Raw genomic sequence first — 22121 nt, 5'->3', positions numbered from 1 at the left:
AGCGCTTTCTCTGCTACTCCTACTGAAAGATATATTAGACTATCCCGTTCTGTCTATAGATTCATGTAGAACGCGGATAGATTATAAAGATCTTTTCCTGGATTACGTTTGTTTCTGCACTTCTCTTGATAATATTCTTATTCATCAATAATCAATACTAATAGTGACCAGAATTTAAAATAGGATAGGACTTCATCATCATGAATATAATATCAAAAAAGCATATTATTGTATTAGTTATTGATTTTAAACAACGATAAATGTAATTTTATCGTTAAGTAGGTACCAAAGGTTTTTCCCTGGCAATATTCCTTATCCTGTAAACAAGTAACTAGTTAATAATCTGTGCTGTAAACTGTCTCAGTGCCATCCTGTGAACTGTCACCTCACTGTCACTGTCAAGTGTCATTCCATTCTGATTCCAATTTCCAGTGACACAGTCCAGTCCCAGTCAGTCGTCAGTCAGTAGTTCACTTCACTATCAGCGAGGATGCAGAAAATAATTTATCAAAGAGAACTCGACCGCGTGCCTGATCTGTTCGTGTCGTAGATTATGCGAATAAATCGAAAAATGGACTATAAGTTTGACGTGCAAGTTATGATCATAGTATACTCCCGTCTGAATAAGTGATAAAAGTTTGCTTTGTGTAACAATTTCATTTTATACGTAGATAGTCAAGATCAAATTACAGTTTTAATAGAATTGATGTTCAAAACCTTTCATCGACTTGCTATCGTATGAAAGAATCAAAAATTATTTTGGAAAATGGATTTGGAACCAAAAGAAAACTCAGAACTACTGTCGAAAGTTCATAATGTAGAGGTGAGAATCGCCGAGATACCGAATCCCGAAACAAATGGAAATGTGCGTGGAAATAATGATGATGAGTTCGCAAGAGGTCCCCCTGATGGGGGTTTCAGAGCATATTCTGTGCTGGTGGGCTCATTCCTCACAAATGGCCTTCTCTTTGGTGTGATAAATTCATATAGTGTGATATATACAGTGATGTCAAAACAATTGAAGGAACAAAATGTACCAAACTTTGAGAGCAAAGCATGTAAGTATATGTCAAGCAAGGTTTAGACTAGCAAGAACTTGCATGCAATTTTCATTACATTGCAGTATCTGATCAAACTTTTGAATGCAGTTTACCTTAGTAGTCGGCAATGTAACGTAAATTGCATGCAAGTTCTTGCTAGTCTAAACCTCGCTTTAGGTTAGCTTACCTATTTTGCAAAATGCAATGAAATTGTATTCAGGAATTTCATCCTTATTTTCCCTTGCCATGGTGAAATAATGTCTAATGGTACTTATTTGTCAAATAGGTAAAGAAGAAAGTGTTCTACCTGTTCATCTTTTATTTAATACCCGCAATTTTAAGAAGTTTAAATAATAAAAATAATAATTTATATAAAACTGCATAGAGACTGCTTTAAGTTATACCAGTTTCACTAAATTCTTTGTTATATATTTCTTGGACATGTGTTTACAACTTAGATTAGCTTAAAGCTAATAATGACACAGGTAAGGAAACCCTTTACTTATAATTATAGTTTTACACTGTAGAATCTAGTAGGCCTAGTAGCCCCTTTGCTCTTTTTCAACTCATCTCAATCACAAAATTTCGGCACAGAGTATTTTCGTTGATATTTTAGTAATTTAATTTAAGGGACAATTTCTAAAATAAAAAAAATATTAGTGGTGCAGAAAAAAAAAAGAGAAATGTTTTTTAATTTATAAAGGACTATTGTACACTTTAACCTTACAATTGCATACATTTTATTATTATTCAACATTAACATTAGGGTCGCAACATTCAAGGCCATTAACATATGTTAATTATATTAGTGTACAATTGAAAATAGGTATTGCACTATAACTGTTAAAAACATTTTGCTAAAACAAAACTAATAAAAAAAGAATATTAATATGCCTGTTCCAAAGATTCGAGATTAATAATAAATATTTGCAATACAAATTAAATAGTCTCATATTCACTATAACCATGTAAAATAATAAATATATACCATAATTATAACAATGTTTCGAGATTTACGACTGCCATACAAAAGGCATAGTTTTATCAGAATTGGCGCCGATAGCACTCGATACGGCGCGCGTGACGGCGGCGCGGCGGCGTGGCGCCCTCATTGAAGGCCACCATCGGATTCAATTTCAGACCATTGAGCTGATGAAAACAACTCTTCTCTACCTAACACGTTTGAAATTAAAATTCCGGAGATAAGATATGGAAATGTAACGCATCACTGTGTTTCAGTTAAATTAAATAGCATAAAGCACGGTTTATTTATGGCGCTTAGGGATGAAAATTCCGGAAAAACAAATGTTTTTTTCGGGAATTTTACAAAATTTCGTTCATTTCAGTTTTTTTCCAGTTCTATTCAGAAAAATTAAATACGTCACACACACTGCCACTGATGAATTATGACAGTGTCAATGCCATGACCAAACAAACACATTAGACATGCAATTTTAACCTAAAAATACAGAAGTTTTGAAAAAAAACTTTGTTATTTTCAGCTTTATTCTTTTTTTCGAAAGTATTGTAACTGAAATTTGCATTGTTTTTTTTCGAAAGAAACTGGAAAAAAAGAGCCGTTTTGAAATTTCCCCGGTTTATTCAACGCTAATGACGCTACACGACGTTATTTTTAGGGTTCTGTAGTTCCGTACCCAAAGGGTAAAACACAGGGACACTATTACTAAGACTCCACTGTCTGTCTGTTTGTCACCAGGCTGTATGTCATGAACCGTGATAGCCAAATACGAAAAACAGAATAAAATAAATATTTAAGTGGGGCTCCCATACAACAAACGTGATTTTATGGCGTTTTTTGCGTAATGGTGGCTTCGTGCGCGAGTTCGACTCGCACTTGGCCGGTTTTTTACCATAATGTCTGCGATCCCAGTGCCCACTCATAAACGATCGTTTAATCTTCTCTAATCCGCCGAGAAGAATGGACTTCCTCATTGGGAAGAATAAATAACTGTTCTAAAAAAATGGCTTGTGCTGTTCCGTTATCGTACTTACCTGTCTTTTTTACAATTTTATCTAAATTAACTATGTAGTTAACAATAATTACCGAAGTTCTTGGAAAATTAACGGTAAACAAAAAAATTACCACTGTATCCGACCATGATGCTTCCCGTCTAGCGTTGAATAAACCGGGAAAATTACGAGAAAAATTTCAAAACGGATTGTTTTTAGGGTTCCGTACCTCAAAAGGAAAAAACGGAACCATTATAGGATCACTCGTGCGTCTGTCTGTCCGTCTGTCACAGCCTATTTTCTCCGAAACTACTGGACCAATTAAGTTGAAATTTGATACACATATGTACGTTTGTGACCCAAAGACGGACATGTAACGTAAACAAATTAATTTTAAACACTTGCACTTGGGGGGTAAATGAGAAAAAAAAATAAGTTTTTCAAACTATATCGTGTTACATATCAAATGAAAGGGCTCATTATGAGAATCTCAAATATATTTTTTTATAATTTTAGGATAAACAGTTTAGAAGTTATTCAAGAAAATAGGCAAAAAATGACCATTCCCCCCTATATCTCCGAAACTACTGGGTCTAAAATTTTGAAAAAAAAAATACACAAAAGAGATCTTTACTCTTTACTTACAGATCACAGGAAAACCTATTAGAAATGTGCAGTCAAGCGTGAGTCGGACTTAATTACTTAGTTTTTGATCCGACCCCTACGGGTTGTTAAAGTCATTTCACTCATGTTTCACATGAAAAATACATTGTTTAAATTGTGTAAAGTACGGAACCCTTGGAACGCGAGTCCGACTCGCACTTGGCCGGTTTTTTACAGTTTCTTTCGAAAAAAACAATGCAAATTTCAGTTACAATACTTCCGAAAAAAAGAATAAAGCTGAAAAAACCAAGTTTTTTCAAAACTGTATTTTTCAATATACTTAATTAAGAATAAGGTGTAAGTTGCATGTCTAATATGTTTGTTTATGGCATTTACACTGTCATCACTCATCAGTGGATCAGTGGCATTGTGTGTGACGTATATTTTCTGAATAGAACTGGAAAAACACTTGATTTTTTCCGGAATTTTCATCCCTATGCCCGTCCAAGCAAATATATGAACCATTTTAAGAGTCCTTATAAATTATGAAATCGAACATCGTTCATTATCAAAAACGCGTACAGTTTGAAGTGTTAATATTGATACCTACTGAAAACAAATACCTACCTAAGGCAAGTTTGCATAGGCAGGGGGATTTTTTACTTTTAGGGTTCCGTACCCAAAGGGTAAAAACGGGACCCTATTACTAAGACTCCACTGTCCGTCTGCCTGTCACCCGGCTCCGGCTGTATCTCATGAACCGTGATAGCTAGATTAGCTAGACAGTTGAATTTTTCACAGATGATTTATTTCTGTTGCCTCTATAACAAAACAACAAATACTAAAAAGTACGGTATTTAATAGTTCAGTGATCTAATTAATTTGACGCTTTATAATTAATATTATTTTGCAATAAATTTGTTTTTGACAACTTTCTTAAATTTAGGTACAATCGGGATTATTTAGGAATTTTGTTCTAGAAATGTACTGTCTGCCCAATAAATTATTTTCGAGCTCTGCCAAGTCGTAAGCGGCGCACAGCATGCCTTTATTTCTGGTACCTATGCAATGTACGGATGTCACTATTTTTCGGAAGATTCTCGTAGTCAATTTGAGCAATATGTATTTACCACGGCGAAAATAAATAATTTTTTTTACTCGTCGACTGTAATGGTTGAATTAAGATTTAGATACTATAATTGCGTACTTTTCATGTACCTATGGACTCCCAACTCAACTATAATATTCATATCGATACGCTGTAGTCAACTATAAAAGAATTTGACCAATCACATGCAGCCGCGCTCTCATAGAAAAGACATAAACGCGCGACTATTTTGGCTGAGATACTTACCAATTTTCATTAATTTAAAAATATAGTAAAAAAAGTAATATTTTAGATGACTCGTAGAAAAAGTATTGTATACAATAGTGATATAATTAAGCTTTTCAATCTCGTACCTTACTTAGGCAACTCAGCAACGGTACTCAACCGAAAAGCTCTCTAATATATATTGTGATATACAATTGTGTAAAATACTATTACATCAGACGTCCTTACATGTGTTGTCGGTTCATACTAATATATCGTTTTGCCATTTCGAAACCAAGTAGGAACCTAATTTATTTTAATTTACCAGACAGTCTCCGTTCCACAAATGCTAGTGTGTAGCTGTAGCCTCATTAGCTATCTTCGCTCGAACGGTCATGCCTCACACTCAATTGACATACGTAGAAAACATGCATATATCTTCTTGATGGTTTTAGGTAGATAGGTATCTCGTGTCTGGTGACCCGATTAGATTACGAGACATTGTGTGGCACTTGGCAACTAAACTGAGTGCATAGGCGACAAATTTAATACTTACTTCTCTGGGATAGTTTTATTTGCCGGGAATTTATTTAAAAATAATCTCAAGTCCCATGTATAATTATCTGACATTATATAATTACCTGAAATCATTCTTATGCACAATAACAATAAATATACATAGAAAACCCCGCGGGGGCAGCTTGTGGCGAGCTGACGGTGAGTGGCGACACCACGGACCCCTATTCCAGAGGGCCCTGTCATCTGGCCCTCGCCTCTGTGCTTGCCTTGACTGGCCGGCCAGAGTGAAGTCGCAAGAGCGGGACCTATGCTCCAGGTTGGAAGTGTAAAATGTCAACGCCGGCGGCCTGCTGCACGGAATACCGGGCATCTGGCTACCGCAGACTCACCTCTCGACAACCTCACAGCCACTCCAAAGTGTTGCCCTGTTGTCGCACTGTGCGTGCGGCCATTGCGGGGCCCACTCAATGAGTTGGCGAGTCTGTCTTTTACAATTTGGAGACTGATTGTCATGGCGGGTGTCCGCTAGTCTCCTCCCATAGCCCAACATCCAATCCATCCAACTTGCAAATCAATAACTTATGACCTTAGTTCCCATCGCAGCACAAAAGTGCTGCACTGCAATAGTCTTTGCAACTGGCGGGGACCATCTCCGGATGTATCATATTGTGCGCTCGGGGATGGTATCCGCCTCGGGTATCCCTTGCTTTTAGATTAAATTGTCTTAAAGGGGCTCTGCGCTGTTGACTTCGGCCCCACGCACGCCTCCCAAAGGTCCGGTCCGGGACTCCATGGTCCCGAGATATGGAAGAAAAAAAAACATATTACATAATAATTATAGCGGGGACCTAATTCCACTATCAATCAGCGCGCTTTTTGTTTCTATTTCTTTGAAGTACGTATTTTTTATCTGACCGCAATATGTCATGATAAGTTGATAACATAATTATATAAGACGCAGAAGATCAATCGGAGTTTGCAGAAACATTATTGTTTACTGATTGTGTAGTTAACTTCAGAGAATATCTGATACCGTCACAATGTTGTTTTATTTTCTTACGAGAAACGGTTTCATTTTAATTCCATCCATCCACACAAATAAATACCCTTACCGGGATTCGAATCCGGGATATCCTGCTTCGTAGGCAGGGTCACTAGCGACTAGGCTAGGAATCCGTTCAGTGTATTATGACCCGAAAAGTGGCAATGCCACCATGGCATAGGTTTTATTATATTCTCGAATATCCAGACTTTTAAGGCTTAACATAAGCTAACGTAGTAAAGGGAAGACAAAGTTTGAACATTCGTATGCATATTAATAACTAATAAGTCGCAACAGTTTCCAATTTCAATGTTTGTTTCAGCTCTGGTGGGCAGCCTGGCGATGGGAACGACTTTCCTGCTGTCGCCGCTGTCGGGCGTGCTGACCGCGCTGATGGGGCTGCGCCGCACTGCCGTGCTCGGTGGTACCATCGCCGCCTCTGGCCTACTTCTCTCCTCTTTCACCACCAATAACGTCGATATTCTATGCTTCACTTACGGGGTCCTATATGGACTAGGCGCCTCTCTCGCCTACACGCCCTCCCTCGCCATTCTCGGCCACTACTTCAAAAAATACCTTGGCCGCGTCAACGGCATCGTCACCATAGGCAGTTCTATTTTCACAGTCATGATGCCTCCTCTTATGAAACATCTCATTGAAGACTATGGGCTCGACTGGATGTTCAGAGTCCTAGCTATATTTACATTTGGTATTGCGCTTTGTGGTCTTTTGTTTAAACCTATTCCTTTATTGGTTATAGAAAAACCATTAAAGGAAGATAACTGTACCTCACTTATTAAGACTATAGTGAGTGTTGAAATTTGGAAAAATAAGAAGTATAGATTGTGGGCGCTATCGATGCCCGTGGCACTATTCGGTTACTTTGTTCCTTACGTGCACATAGGCAAATTCGTTGAAACTTTCGATAGAGTATACAACAATGTACCCATACAATGCATAGCGGCCACTTCTGGGGTAGGAAGACTAGTTTTCGGATTCCTTGCGGATAAGCCTGGCATCGACAGAATTCTGTTGCAGCAGATTTCGTTTTACGTCATAGGCATTCTTACGATTATTTTGCCATTTGTTAATTCCTTTGCATTTATAATTGTTATTTCGTTAGGAATGGGCGTGTTCGACGGCGCATTTATTGCCCTAATTGGGCCTATAGCGTTTGAGTTAGTTGGCGGTGCCCACGCGGCACAGGCTATCGGTTGCATGTTGGGTCTTGCGGCGGCTCCGCTGTCCATCGGTCCGCCGTTCGCAGCCTATTTGCATGGTTTATATGATTCCTATACCTTGCCATTCGTTCTCGCTGGCATTTCTCCGCTGGTTGGCGCCACTCTCATGTTTACCATACGTCTTTATCGTAAGCCAGGAATTCAAAAACGCCAGAATCAAGACAAGGGCGGTAGCATAAACGGGAGATTATCTTCAAATGATATTGGTAAGTGTTTTTAAACATACATTCCCTAAAATACGATACATTTTATACGCCAGTGCTTCTGAACCAATTTTTTTTTTTCAGAAAAACTTTCGGGATCTGGCCCTCTTCAAAATGGCGATAATCACCACGATCGGATGGTTAATACTTCTTTATAACCAGATACATTTTGGCTTTAAGTAGCCGTAACAACGCAACTGCCGAACACATTTCAGAAAACGCAAAATGTCAGGTATCTAGATGTAAGTTATATTTATATAGATGGGTATGCATGTGTGCAATACCGTATTATGTACAAACTTAAGTTTTGTGCCAGTAGGTGTAAATGATTTCAGTGATAAAATATGTGAAAAAACAATCGTAGATAGGTTTTAAAAATTGCTGCGGATCAGCCGCTTATTAAAAAAAATCGTTACGTTCATTGAACTTAAGTACTTATGTTATACTTCGCGGCCGGAGGCAGGATATTTCTACCTCGCTTACGATACGTGTATGTGCATAGTGCATATACCACGTTGGATATTATACACTTTGTTAATGAAATAATAAAAAAATAGTTTTTGCAGATATGTTATGCGGAGGCAAATTTAGCTAACACCTTTCGTACTTCAATATTTTCCACTTTGTATGTTAGCATTTTAATTAAACTATTCTTTCAACTCCTAATATTATGCAAAGACTTTGTTTATTAATAAAAATTAATAGGTAATGGTACGGTCGAGCTCATAAAGTTATATAACCACATTTTTTTATAGTATTTTTGTAAGATTATGTGCATTTATGCAATTAAATAAATATTCATGATGTCGACTGTATCTTTTTTATGCATTTTTAATTTTACTCTGAATGTAATATATTTACCATTTAAACGTTCCTAGATAGATTAGTTATATTATTTTGTCATATATTATGTAATGTTTAATTAAGAATAATTAGGATTAAATCATAAATATACCTAAGTTAATATTGACAATAATATATAATTATTTAAAACGTTTAGGTACATTAAATTATTTACGACAGTTAAATGACATAATAGTATAACAAAATAGGTGATATAATTATGTATTTAAAATGGTACAGTTTACAGTACATTTAAAAAGTTTCAATTAGGTAAGTTTTTTCATGATTGAAAAGTATATTTTAAGATTTTAACATAGTTTTATTATTATTTACATAGAATCTCTAAAGTCAGTGTTTTGTAATTATGTTGTATTTTTAATATTACCTATAACTGGGTATTTTTATTTAAAGGTTTACGCTACACTTTTTTTTTAAGATTTAGTTAGATAGATTTTTATTTCCATTCCGTTACCATTTTCACAGACTTTGTATTAAGGTAACGGAATGGAAGGAACGAAAACAGTATGGAAATTTTGGTACACCTATTGGGGTCGAAAAAAGTCGTGATTCTGAGTAGGAAATTAGGAATAACATTAAATTTCCCAAATATGAAACAGTGTACAACTTTAAATAAAATGACTCACTCAACTAGGTAGTTCTAGTGAAGAGCTATTGAATATTACAGTAAAGCTATGGAGGAAATTACAGACATTTTACCCTAAATTCGTTATGGCACTGCCGATTGTGCGAGAAAAATATCGATATATTCGTCCCCGTAAGCCCGTAGTCTTTCAAAACTTTGGTCAGTAACCTATGAATCAAAACTTGTGATTACAATTTCCTGTGCTAAATACAAATAATTAAATGTTTTTTCATTTGCGGTTTGTGTGCATTCTAATTTGATTTTCGTGTTCTTGTAAATATTCAGTTCTTGGAATGTCGGTCAACATATACTTAAAACAAATATGCTCATACAGCCTACGGGTCTTCATGTCTACTAAGACAAGTGCTTAGAGTTAGACCAAGAAAAGTGCAACGATTTTGATAGCATAGGTACGCAGTGCAAGTGTTATTTATACGTCATAATTTCATAGATTTTGACGTTTAAAATAACACTTGCACTGCGTGTGCTATTAAAATCACTGCAGACTTCTTGGCTAACTCTACCATATAATTTCAGAGAATTTTCGATCTTATTATCTTAGACCGGCCACTACCACAACAACGACAATGTCGACAATGACCGTGACTGAAACCACTAACAATACAGAAAGTGACCATAGCAACAGGATGCTTCCATGCTAATATTATTAGAATCTTGTATAGGATGATTGGGCCGTCTAGTTTGACTCGAAATTGTAACAGTGAACGTCAATATTCGTCACTCAGTAACAACAACCTAAAAACCTCTAGGCTAAACTTTTAGGGCACTAATTGTAAAGTTTTACTTATATAAATCGGGCAGAAGTAGTAAGTTAGTCTGTGATATTTAATCATAATCAAATATTACATATAGTTAGTTACAGAGACAGAGTAATGTTGCACAAATATTGCCCATATATATGTATGTATATATATATATATATGTATATATTTATGTGATGTTGTTTAAAATACAAAATGACCTAGGTATACGTTGGCTTTTTGGTTATGCGTTTGCGTTGCCAGATTTAAGTTATAGCTGAATATAATAATATTAAACGTTAAGTGTATTTTGACTTCTTTAAATATATAAGATACATTAACATTATGCCTTCCCTCTGAGGCGCGGCGAGGCCGACAGTATAGTTCGGTCAAAATCTAATTAGATCAAATAGGACTTCTTTGTAGAGTCATAAAAGAGAGGCAAACTTCAGCAGGTCCGTTACCTATCATATTGCGCTCCCTTTGTGTACAATAGGTACCTACAGTGTTATTTTTATGAACATAAGGTGCACAATCAATTTATGATTGTGAATTTTTGAAATTTAGTGATAACCTAAACATAATTTTATTTTACTATAAGTATTTGCGCGAGATGTCAATTCTCAATCGAAATAAGGGTCCCACAACTCCCACCGGCTGGACGCATGTAATAAATTATTTTGTTTATTTTACAAAATCTGTAATTATTTAAATAATTATGAATGTTCAAATAGAAGGACCTATTGTTTTCTTCAAGTAGGGGAAGATAGGCACCATTCGGACACTTTTTAGATTTAGATTTTTCAAAAATTGGTCTTTAAAGATCGATTGCTTAATTTATTATTATAACATTCTGCGTACATTCCGCTCCCTACTCAAAAAGTTAGAAGTCGATAACTTTTAAAATAAGTGAATAAATTAAATCTTCTGAAAGAAGCTCTCGAATGTACAAATCTACCCCACTGAGGGGGTTCATTCGTACATAGGTAGTACAGGTAGGTAGGGGGAACATTCAGACAGCATCAAAATAAATAACAAATATTCTCTTGATTGGCCATGAAAATAGCAATGATGTAATAAATTAAATACTAAAACCTTTTGTCAACAAAAACATACTTTTTTACATTACAAAATGTAACACGGTACAGACAGGTTTCTGTAAGACAAATGCTCCTTTCAAAAAATGTCATATTTTCTTTTATCTATTCTCTATGCGTGCTTGCTTAAGATTCTCTATGAGTTTTGAAAATTTTAGTAATTGGCGTACATTCGTACAGTATATTTGTAAAATGAATGTGCACCTTTAGTAGGTGTACGAACCTATCCTAAAAGTAAAAAATTAAAGATTTGTACCTGTCCATATATCATGTAGAAAAACATACAAAATATATACATGACTATCCTCGTGATCATAGTTACTTACCGTTGAGCAATAGTTCCATAGAAGTTAACACTCTACTTCAGCACGAAACATCTGAGAATATGGTCCAAATATTTACTTTGAGAGTGCAAAAAACACATTAAGTACTTCCTCTCATGTCGCTTGCGACGCGACGGGTGCGTTGGCGGCTTCTTGGACACCTGGCCGCGTAGCCAACACGCCAATCGCTAACGCTCGGTAGCGATTGAAACGAAACTGTCACTGTCGCAGTAATATGGAAGAGTGATAGAGAGACACAAAGCGTTTCATTGTCGAAGCGATAGCGATTGTCACCTTGGCTAGGCCGGCTGACTTTCGCCAATGATTACTTATACACGCAAAGCTGTAATAAATACGCTGTTCTGATATGCTGTAAGAGTGACCGTATGAAGCTATCCCGTGTATAAATGGTGCCTATTATCTACCCCTAATATGACAGAAATCAAAGTTTAAAAACTATTAAACGAAAAGGTTCTCGATATGGACGGAAAACCATCAGAAATAATTATCTAAGTAGTTAAGACGGGGCTAACGCAAAGTTGTACCTACAGTATATATTTGCATATTTTTTTTGGTAATTTCTCAAACGCGGCTTTAGCGATTTCGATCAAATTTACAATATACGACGTATGAAAACGAAAATTCGATCAACCTAGGGTACACGTAAAAAAAAAATTAGTTTGCCCGAGGTTTTGCGGTAGCCCGGTGGGTATTAAATTGTAAAGTAATGATTCGATTAAATTTTTAAACCAGAGGCTAGCGAGAGCGAAACATCGCTCCATCTAGGTTTTATTGTTGGTAAGATTCGCTTTAGATTTTCTTCAAATAAGAAATTCAATATTACAAATATTAATTATTACACACAACAAACATACATTAATTGGTGTGTGTGAAGTCCCCAATCCGCATTGTGCTAACGTGGCCGCCTGTTGGAATGTGCTGTGGGACGTAAAACATATACGTGGTCGTGATGATGATACAATCATTGTTTATATGATATAAAGTCTAATTTCACGAATCTTTGAATGAATGCCTGCAAAAAAATAGCAATATGTTTGTATTCCGTTGTCCGAAGGTCCGTAATATGCCGTGTTCCGTTTTATCAACTACTCTGGTGAATCGTCAAATAAAATAAAAATATTATACATACTTAGTATTTTTTAACTCTCTGATATTTTAACATTTACTGCGTTCGCCATTCTTTGAGAATATTACTCCAGTGTGAAAAAAAAAAACAAAACAAACCAGCGATTTGGTAGTTTGTCAATTTAATCAAATGGTAAATAAATAAAATAAACGAAGTCTCTTGAATGCAATATAGTTACCGGAAAAACCATTAAATGTAAACGTGATACGGCTTGTGAAACTTGTAAGTACCTACTTCCTTCATCTGTCGTATCAGTCGTATGGATACAAAAACATTATCGAATGTCATAGGACTCATATGTACGAGTATGTGTCCAGTTATTATGTGTGAGTAATGTTAATTATGATAAGTTCCTATATTACTGTAATCAAAATACTGCATTCATCCATTGTTCCAGTCCACCTAACCAAATTGCAATAGTTAAGTTAATCATAATGCCTATAAATATTGCGTTTTGCAATATTAGTTAAAATAAAATTAAGGTTCCTACCTCATATTATATGTTACAAGTATATTCTGTTTTACTTAATTAATTAAGAATTATGCTAAGAATCCTGCGCAAACAATTATTTGTATCGAATGTATATATTGTATATGTCGTCTGAGTCATCTCTCATCGTTAAATGATATAACGGTAAACAAAGGTTATCGTTCTCTAGCAAAACTGGGCCATGTTCTCGAACGTGCAATTGATGTATTAAAATTATATTGAAAATACATTGGTAGAGTTAGACCAAGCTAAGTTGGCAGCTTTTCTTTCGAATGAAAGAAGCCCCTGGCGTTCGTTGGCTCGTTGGGTGGACGACATCCGAAAGATTGCGGGTCACTTCTGGATGAGATTAGCTCAGGACCTATGCTCGGCAGTGGGCGATAAAGGGCTGATATGATGATGATGAAGTTGGCAGCGATTTTGATAGCCCAGATTGTGCAAGTGTTATTTTAAACGTCAAACTTTTATGAGATTATGACGTTTAAATACCACTTGCACAGTCTGGGCTAGCCAAATCGCTGGCAACTTGGCTTGGTCTAACTAGTGTATTTCGCTCTTATTGTTGTCATTGAATTGTTATTCAATTTTAGTTTATGAATATCGCCCCTGGAATGCTATTTATCTTAATGTTTGACTCACCCTAAATTGTATATCGCTTATTAAATTTATTCTAAGTAGTTGTTACTTCTGTAATGCTGTTGTTTAAGCGGGATTTACATTACGAAAATGGCCTGAAATTGATTTCGTTACAGTAGTTTTACCAACAGTTTGACGTGTAATTTAATATTTTCGTAATGCATGCATTAATTTCATGAAAGCAAATCAATTTCGTGCCCTGCACGATTTTTTGGAGAAATTAGTGTAATGAAACTAATTTCGTAGTGTAAAGCGGGATTTACATTACGAAATTATTGGCGTGAAATTAATGTCGTGACAATAGTTTTACCAACAGTTTCACGTGTAATTTAATACTTTCGTAATGCATGCATTAATTACGAAATGCACGCATTACGAAAGTATTAAATTACACGTGAAACTGTTGTTAAAACTACTGTCACGACATTAATTTCACGCCAATAATTTCGTAATGTAAATCCCGCTTAAATGCGACGTGAAAAACTAATGTCACGAAAGTGCCTGCGCTGTGAGGACGTGTAGCCTCGATGCTGATGGGGCCTTGGTCACTGTGATACTGTGAATTTGACGACGCTAATTATTTCACGAAATTACTTTCTCATATATCGAAACTACTTTCGTGAAACTGATTTCAACATGCATGACACTAATTTCGTAATGTAAATCCCGCTTTTTATGTTTATTAAGTTTGTAAACATTGGGTTTTACGGATATTTTGTATACATATTATTTTATGAAATAATGAAATAGGAAATAGGCCAACTACTAAGAGAATACAATGTTTATATTTTAGGTATGCAGAGTAAATCAGACAAGTACATAATATTTTGAATAGCAGCCAAGTGACAAAATATATTTTACTATTGTTACATTTATCACTACTGCATTATCTAAGTTAAGTATTAGCATAGAGAAATATAAGTAAAGAAAGAGTGATTACTCCATACATCAGTTTTCTTACCAAAACGCGAGTTATTGCGTAGTCGACATCTAGCGTTTTATTTATCAGTACCGCTACTTGACACCAGATGTCACGAGTGTCGCGACTGACGAAAAATGTGTTGCTAAAACAATTTACAACTAATATTACAAGCAGGAGTTGAAAATAGAGTTCAGGTTAATCCGGTAATAATATTAGCTGAAAATTGTTGAGCATTATACTTTTCGTTCGTCGCGACATCTATTGTCAACTAGCAGTACTGATAAATTCGCTACTTGACGCTAGATGTCGACTACGAAAATAACTCTCGTTTTGGTAAGAAAACTGATGTATGGACTTATGGAGTTAGCACTTTCCTTACTTATATTTCTCTATGGTAGGTAGCGAAATAAATGTGTCGAGCATTATATCGAATTGTCAATTAAACCTTATATTTTTAGAACTACCAAACGCAATAAATATTTTCAAGAATACAAAGATTTTTTATTAAGTGTATCAGTCTCCAGACTACTCCAGAGTGCAACCCAAATCCAATGGTACAGTCGAAGGTCGATCCAGACAAATGGCTCAAAAATATGTGAACACTTTATTGTCTAAGGTGTAAGAGCGTACACATATTTTTGAAACTTTGGGAATGTATATATATTTATGCCCTTGACTGTACAGACGACGTCAAAGGTAATGTTAACCTTTTTAGGCTTATTACAAAGAAGTAAGGTGCAAAAGTGTAAACATATATTTGACGTCGACTGTACGAAAATAACTTACGCATTTACTCAATTGATACGAATGTTAGCGTATACGAATAATTAAAGCTAAAATACTTACTGCCAAGTTTGTGCAAAGTTAGGGTGGTCAATGTCAAAGAGGATATAATAAGATAGAGCGGTACTGTCATAGTAAATTTTGTAACCACTGTAAATTCACTGCCATCTATCGACATACTTTAAAACTAAAAATGAAGATTTATAAAAATACGTTAAAATGTTTATCTACACACATATCATAAACCCTCTATGATGCCTTCAAAATCCGTAAATAATGGCCAACATTAAGATAAACTGTTTTGTTACAGCAATTTTTTTATCTGTGAAAATGTTATTATTGCTAAATAATAACATCGATTTCGGGACTTCCGGTTCGAACGCCATATTGATAGTAGCCTCGTGATTAATTCCTTTGTTTTTTGCTCATTAATATTGTTTAAAGTGTAATATCGATAGCTTTATTATACAATAATCTAATGTGGTAGTGTGCAGTGAATGGAGAATTAATCTCAAAGCGTGTTTAACCACCATTTTGGAGTCAACGGCCGGTAGTCCACGTGCTTCTCGTAAAATCCAGCTATCGGTTTTACGAGACAACTAGAACAACCACCGAACAGCGTCGTGCTCTAAGAGCATTTATTTTGTTCCTACCCTTTTACGTGACATTGGCTACGGGCAACACCGCCCTCAAGTCCATCAAGAAAAGAAGAAAAGAAAGAACATCGATTTCGATAATATTATTTTATTCAAATTTCGAACATCTCTGAAAAACAAAGAATTTTGATTTGACCTCTATTCTAATATCAGTCGAGATGACGTTTTATTCGAAATGAAATGTCAATTGCATACAAATTTGACAAATCTCGCTTGTTAATTGGTATCGAACGATATGGCAATCGACCCCCTCTCTAGTTTGTCTCTGAATTAAAAAAAAACTACGGATGCGTGACATGCGTGAAAAAAGTTTTCTTTGCCGCCGTTTGACGTGCAGTTTATCTTTTAATTAGTTTGTAAGTAAAAAATAATTTGTTTTGTTGTTTTTAAAATAACTCTAGGAAAAGTTTTGTGTAAAATGTGTGATAAAGATATTTCGGAGACGCCATCTCATATCCGCGAATTCCGCCAGAGAGCAACTATGTCGGCTGTAATATGAGGTTAGTGAATATATCATAGAAAGTTTATAATATGTGTGTAGATAAAGCAGTGTATGTAACTGTACATAATTAGGCATTAAAACACTCTTGTGATTCTATTATGAAACTCACTATGTCCGTTTCATAAACCCACACTCGAGTTTTAATGCCTTTCATTATGTAGCAGTCACATAAACTACTAATTTAAATATGGATAAATGATTTTTTTATATGCATTAATTATTTTTATATGATTTTGACCCATGTTCTTTCACTGATATGCGTTAAAATTATAAATAACAAACAAAACCGTCAACGCCCTCTATACGAGAGTAGGCCAAAGCTAGTGGCGCCATCTGACCGAGAATCAAATTTTCGTGATTTTCGAGGTACGTTTTATCCTTAGACTGTATCCATCTGTTATGGAGTTATATCTATCTTTGTCAATGTCTAAATCTATGTCCCTCTCCCTGCTAACATCGTTCATGTCCGACCGCTCGCAAGTCGTTGTCGCTGAAAGCGGAAGGCTCAAATCATCTGAGATGACGATTGCGATGGGTGTACCACAGGGCTCGTGCCTGTCGAACACACTGCTGTTCAGCTTGCTGCTCAACGACCTGCCTACCGCAATACATGACGCGGAGATATATATGTACGCTGACGACGTGGCCGCCATAGTCACTGTGCCGACCACAGGAGAACTGGAGCTAAAATTAAACTTCGTAGTTCGGAGGCTCGAGTTGTGGTTCCGACTGAACGGATTAGCATTAAATAGAGATAAGACATGTTTCCTCTCATTCCAGCTCAACGGCTCGGCACCACCGGCGTACCTAGTCACTGCTGACCAAACCACCCTGCAGATGGTCCAATCGACTAAACTACTAGGCTTCCAAATATATATCTTCCAAGTAGCTCTCTTCACACATAAAAATTACCATGCGTTTAGGCAACGAGGTGTGAACGAATCCCGCGCGATGCGTAGCAATAAGCTTGCCCATCTCCTCGTCACCCCCGCTCGCTCATAAACTCAGTAAGTCGGTAAGGTCGGTATACATCTCGGGCCCGTCGGTGTATAACAGACTGCCTGACGTAATAAAAAAAGATGCAACTTCTACGGTGGTCTTCAAGTCTAGATTACGCAAGTGGCTTCTTAGTCACACCTTTTACTCCATAAGCGAGTTCTATGCAGTATGAGTGCGCATGCAGTAAAGGGTTAAGTAGGTAAGTTTAGGTTTAAGATAAAGTTAAGTTGCATATCAACAGCTAACACAAACGCAAAGGAGCCTCGTCTGCCAACAAACCACTGTGTGGTTTGGCAGAAGAAAATATGTATTTAGTTGTAAGTAAGATCTTTGAATAAACGTTTTTTTTTTTTTTTTTTTTTTTTTTTTTTTTTTTTTTTTTTTTTTTTTTTTTTTTTTTTTTTTTTTTTTTTTTTATGAACTGCCTAATATATAATTATCTAGTCACTGTTTGAATGTTTTATGTGTATAATCAGAACAAATAATGTACTACCTATGAAATTAATTTTAAAATGCGATATTATAGAATGTACGTACGTACCTGACATGTAACTTGGTGTTATTAATAAATTATTTGTAATTGTATTTTTATATGTATAAGCAAAGACGTATGTAACTCCGTATATTAAGATTGATTAAGATGAATACAGTCTAAGGAGAAAACGTGCTTCGAAAATCAAGAAATATGATTCTCGCACAGATGGCGCTACCACCAATACCAACCTTTGGCCTATTCTCGGCTAGATGGCGTTCACGGTTTTGTTAATTAATAATGAAAGAACATGGGTCAAAATTAAATTTACTATGACAGTACCCCTCTATCCTATATATTCTCTTTGGTATAAGGTTTAACAGTTAGGTATATCCTGTGGGTATATCACAGAATATAATAAATACTTATATCCTATGCTTGGCCGGTTATAATAATTTTATAATTATCCTTCATGCTTTGAGTTGTTGCCGATGCGCGCCGGGGAGATTCCCACGGCACCACGCGTTGAATGACATTGTTCAAAGGGCACTGGTGTCAGCTAATGTCCCGTGTGTGCTGGAGCCGCCGGGTCTTAGTCGGTCAGATGGAAAAAGGCCGGACGGATTGACTGGTGTCGTGGGAGAGAGGTAAGTGCCTTTTGTGGGACGCCATCTGCGTCAGCACATTCGCCGTTACGCACCTTGGCCGCACCGTGCGGTCGGCACGAGCAGCCGCTGAGCAGGCGGCGTCCCTAAAGAGGGACAAGTACTCGGGGCTAACGAACTACTTGTCCGTTCCCCTTGCTGTGGAGACGTCTGGGTGCTGGTGCGCGAGGCGAAAACTTTTCTTTCTCGAAGAGCTGGGGCGTCGCCTGCGGGAGAGGGGTCTCGACCCCCGCTCCAGATCGTTCCTGGCGCAGAGGTTGTCCATCGCGGTTCAACGCGGAAACGCAGCAAGCGTGATGGGGCACTAGCTCGCTCGGGAGCGATGCGGGGTGGGTTTGTTCGACTAGTTTTGATGGGTTAGTTAAGTTTATTGTGGGTATTTTTAAGTAGGTAATAGGTATTTTTTATTGTTATTTTATTGTTATGTACATATAAATTATTTCCAATTTTAAGAAATATTTAATAACAGCTAATAGTTTGACCTTTATACTTTTATAGGTACGTTTATTAGTCGTAACAGATCCATTCTTTTTAAGAGTGACTCACGCTCGACCTTTTTGATAGGATTTCCTATAATCAATGATTAATGAACTTTTTTTGCAGTTTTTTAAAATTTTAGAATTAGTGGTTTCGGAGAGGGGATGGTCTATTTTCCTAAATATCTTAGAAATCTTAAAATAAATAAAAAAATATTTGAAATCCAGCTACGTATTCCATTTAGAACGGGCGCGGGCTCTATAAATTCACGAAAGATAATAACAATAGACAGGCAGCGGACAGTTAGAAAAAGAGGACAGATACACCTACGTAAGTGTCGAAGAAACAGTTGTTTACCTAAGTAGGTCGGCTAATCTACCGTTCGTTTAGCTGTGCTATTTTCAGTTCCTCCCTAACCCATGGCGGAAACCACAAGCATTGCGAAAAACCGGCCAAGTGCGAGTCGGGCTCGCGTACGAAGATATCGCGTTGGAAGATAAAAATGATCACGAATGTTACTAGTTTTAATTGAATTTAATGTTAAGGTTAATGATCACGAATGGTATTATTTTTAATGGAATTTAATGTTAATTGTTAATAATTAGTTTTAATTATTACTCACATTATTATTTTTATTCGATTTTTTTTTTACCAATTCTTATTAAACATTGCATGACATACAAATTCTTAATCTTGACATTCTTGACATAACTATTAAATAAACAAATATTATACATATACCCTACATTTTCAATGTTAAATTTAATTGTTAATAATATCTCCAAGACATTAATAAATTTGTTGCAATATAATTTTAAATTACAATGTCTTAACCATTGTCATAAGACCAAGTTTATATAATGATTACATTAATACTAATACCTAGCATACTTTAGATTTAAGACTATTGCTGTGCCCTACCAGGGTCCATGTGAAACCCACTATGTATGTACCACCAAATGTAAACCATGGATGCAATAAATAAATTATGAATTATGAATTACGAAGGGTTCCGTACCATTACGCAAAAAACGGTAAAAAAATCACATTTGTTGTATGGGAGGCCCACTTAAAAATTTATTTTATTGTTTTTAGTATTTGTTGTTATAGCGGGAACAGAAATACATCATCTGTGACAATTTTGACTGTCTAGCTATTACGGTTCATGAGATACAGCCTGGTGATAGACGGGCAGACAGACAGACAGCGGAGTTTTAGTAATAGGGTCCCGTTTTTACCCTTTGGGTACGGAACCCCAAAAAACAGCGATCCAAGCACTCTATTTGAGACGTGCAACGTTACAATTGAAGCAATTATTCAAGACATTTAAATTAAAGGGCATTAGCGTAAACTACCCAATGTTTGGCGCGGGACTGGTCCTTATTTTTGTTGTAAAAGTCAACACTGCTGCCTTAGATGATTTGTGTTATGATTTTAAAATCCAGCTCACGATGAATCTATAGACATAAGATATATTATATTTTTATAGGTACTTAGGTAGCTTATGTTAAGAAATAACAACGCAAAAGAGGACGTAAATATAGTATTTAAAAAGTAATTAAGACCTTTTAGAGTTTATTATTAAATACTTTAGTACTACACAAGTAGTAGGTAGGTAGTAGTAGTAGGTAATACGCATACATATAGGTAATATGAATACAAAGTAACTAACATAGTATATGTAGTATTATGTAGTAACATGATTACCTACATTGAAACTGATATGTACAGTACCTTATACTGAGTGAGTGCATGACCTGTAAATAGGTGCATAATATGAGCTCGTGTCATATTATCTACACATGCATGTGTAGGTAAAGATAAGGTGGGTCAAATATCTTTGACACCAGTGTACTGGTTTGATTGTTGAAAATTTAATACCTATTTACATACATTATAAGTATCTAGGTTTATGTATTCTACAATTGCAATTAGCATATACCTAGAGAATGCGCAGTCGACGAGCTTTTTAGTTTTTAGGGTTCCGTACCCAAAGGGTAAAAACGGGACCCTATTACTAAGACTCCGCTGTCCGTCTGTCCGTCCGTCTGTCTGTCTGTCACCAGGCTATATCTCATGAACCGTGATAGTTAGACAGTTGAAATTTTCACAGATGATCTATTTCTGTTGCTGCTATAACAACAAATACTAAAAAGTACGGAACCCTCGGTGCGCGAGTCCGACTCGCACTTGGCCGGTTTTTTTATGGAAACACCGACGAGGTCCCAGTTTACAGTGGGACAATTTATGTTGTCAGGTAAGCTTTATGTCCCTTCACATCATCTTCCTGTTGCAGTACCACAAGTCATAAGTGGGGTTCGCTATGTCCACCCCCGTACGGTGCTTTCACCCGATGAGGAATTAGAGCTTCAGTCTGTTATTAACGAGTTCGAGGAGATTTCTTCTGATAAAGCTGGCTTAGGCTCGGTCTTGGCTCAAGAGATTGATGGCGTTGAGTACCCAATTAGCTCCATGCATGAATTTATTTTTATTTTTGGATTCATAATTTATATCGTTGGAACACCGGAAATGATAAAAATACTTTTGTAAACCTTAACATTATTTTATTAAAAAATATTTAAAATGTTGAAATTTTTTTAAAGGTTGAAACGCTCATAATTTTAGGCGCGAATTCGACAGAGCGTGATGACGTCACACGTTGGGCGGCCCAACTGACGTTGGCTACTAATGACACTAATCTGTCGAACGCGTGACGTCACGTGGCGTTTCGAGCGTTTCGCTCACTAGCTTTTCGCGGGCAAATTTTTGTACTT

General features: G+C 36.2%; 2 protein-coding genes and 1 long non-coding RNA gene across 3 annotated transcripts in view; 1 reads left to right on the top strand and 2 right to left on the bottom strand.

The window, feature by feature from the left end:
* The first annotated feature begins 456 nt into the window (after positions 1-456).
* LOC134744932 (monocarboxylate transporter 10) lies at positions 457-8881 on the top strand. Its single transcript, XM_063678879.1, has 3 exons — positions 457-1058; positions 6810-7934; positions 8016-8881. The coding sequence occupies exons 1-3, from the start codon at positions 767-769 to the stop codon at positions 8087-8089; spliced, it is 1491 nt and encodes a 496-aa protein (XP_063534949.1). The 5' UTR covers positions 457-766; the 3' UTR covers positions 8090-8881.
* A 5683-nt stretch (positions 8882-14564) lies between these two features.
* LOC134744933 (uncharacterized) lies at positions 14565-15280 on the bottom strand. Its single transcript, XR_010128129.1, has 2 exons — positions 15173-15280; positions 14565-14752 (listed from the first exon to the last, which is right to left on the bottom strand). It is a non-coding gene; the product is annotated as an uncharacterized LOC134744933 (long non-coding RNA).
* Positions 15281-16615: 1335 nt separating this feature from the next.
* Positions 16616-22121, bottom strand: part of LOC134744634 (ribosome production factor 2 homolog) — a 228528-nt gene continuing 223022 nt past the window's right edge. The window contains exon 6 of the mRNA XM_063678521.1: positions 16616-16629. The gene's annotated coding sequence lies outside the window, so the exon portion shown is untranslated. The remainder of the gene's footprint in view (positions 16630-22121) is intronic.

This window comes from Cydia strobilella, chromosome 10, assembly GCF_947568885.1.
Source record: "Cydia strobilella chromosome 10, ilCydStro3.1, whole genome shotgun sequence".
In the NCBI taxonomy this organism is placed as follows: domain Eukaryota; kingdom Metazoa; phylum Arthropoda; class Insecta; order Lepidoptera; family Tortricidae; genus Cydia; species Cydia strobilella.
Note: the sequence above shows the minus strand (reverse complement) of the source record. Positions and strands in the feature narration are given on the sequence as shown.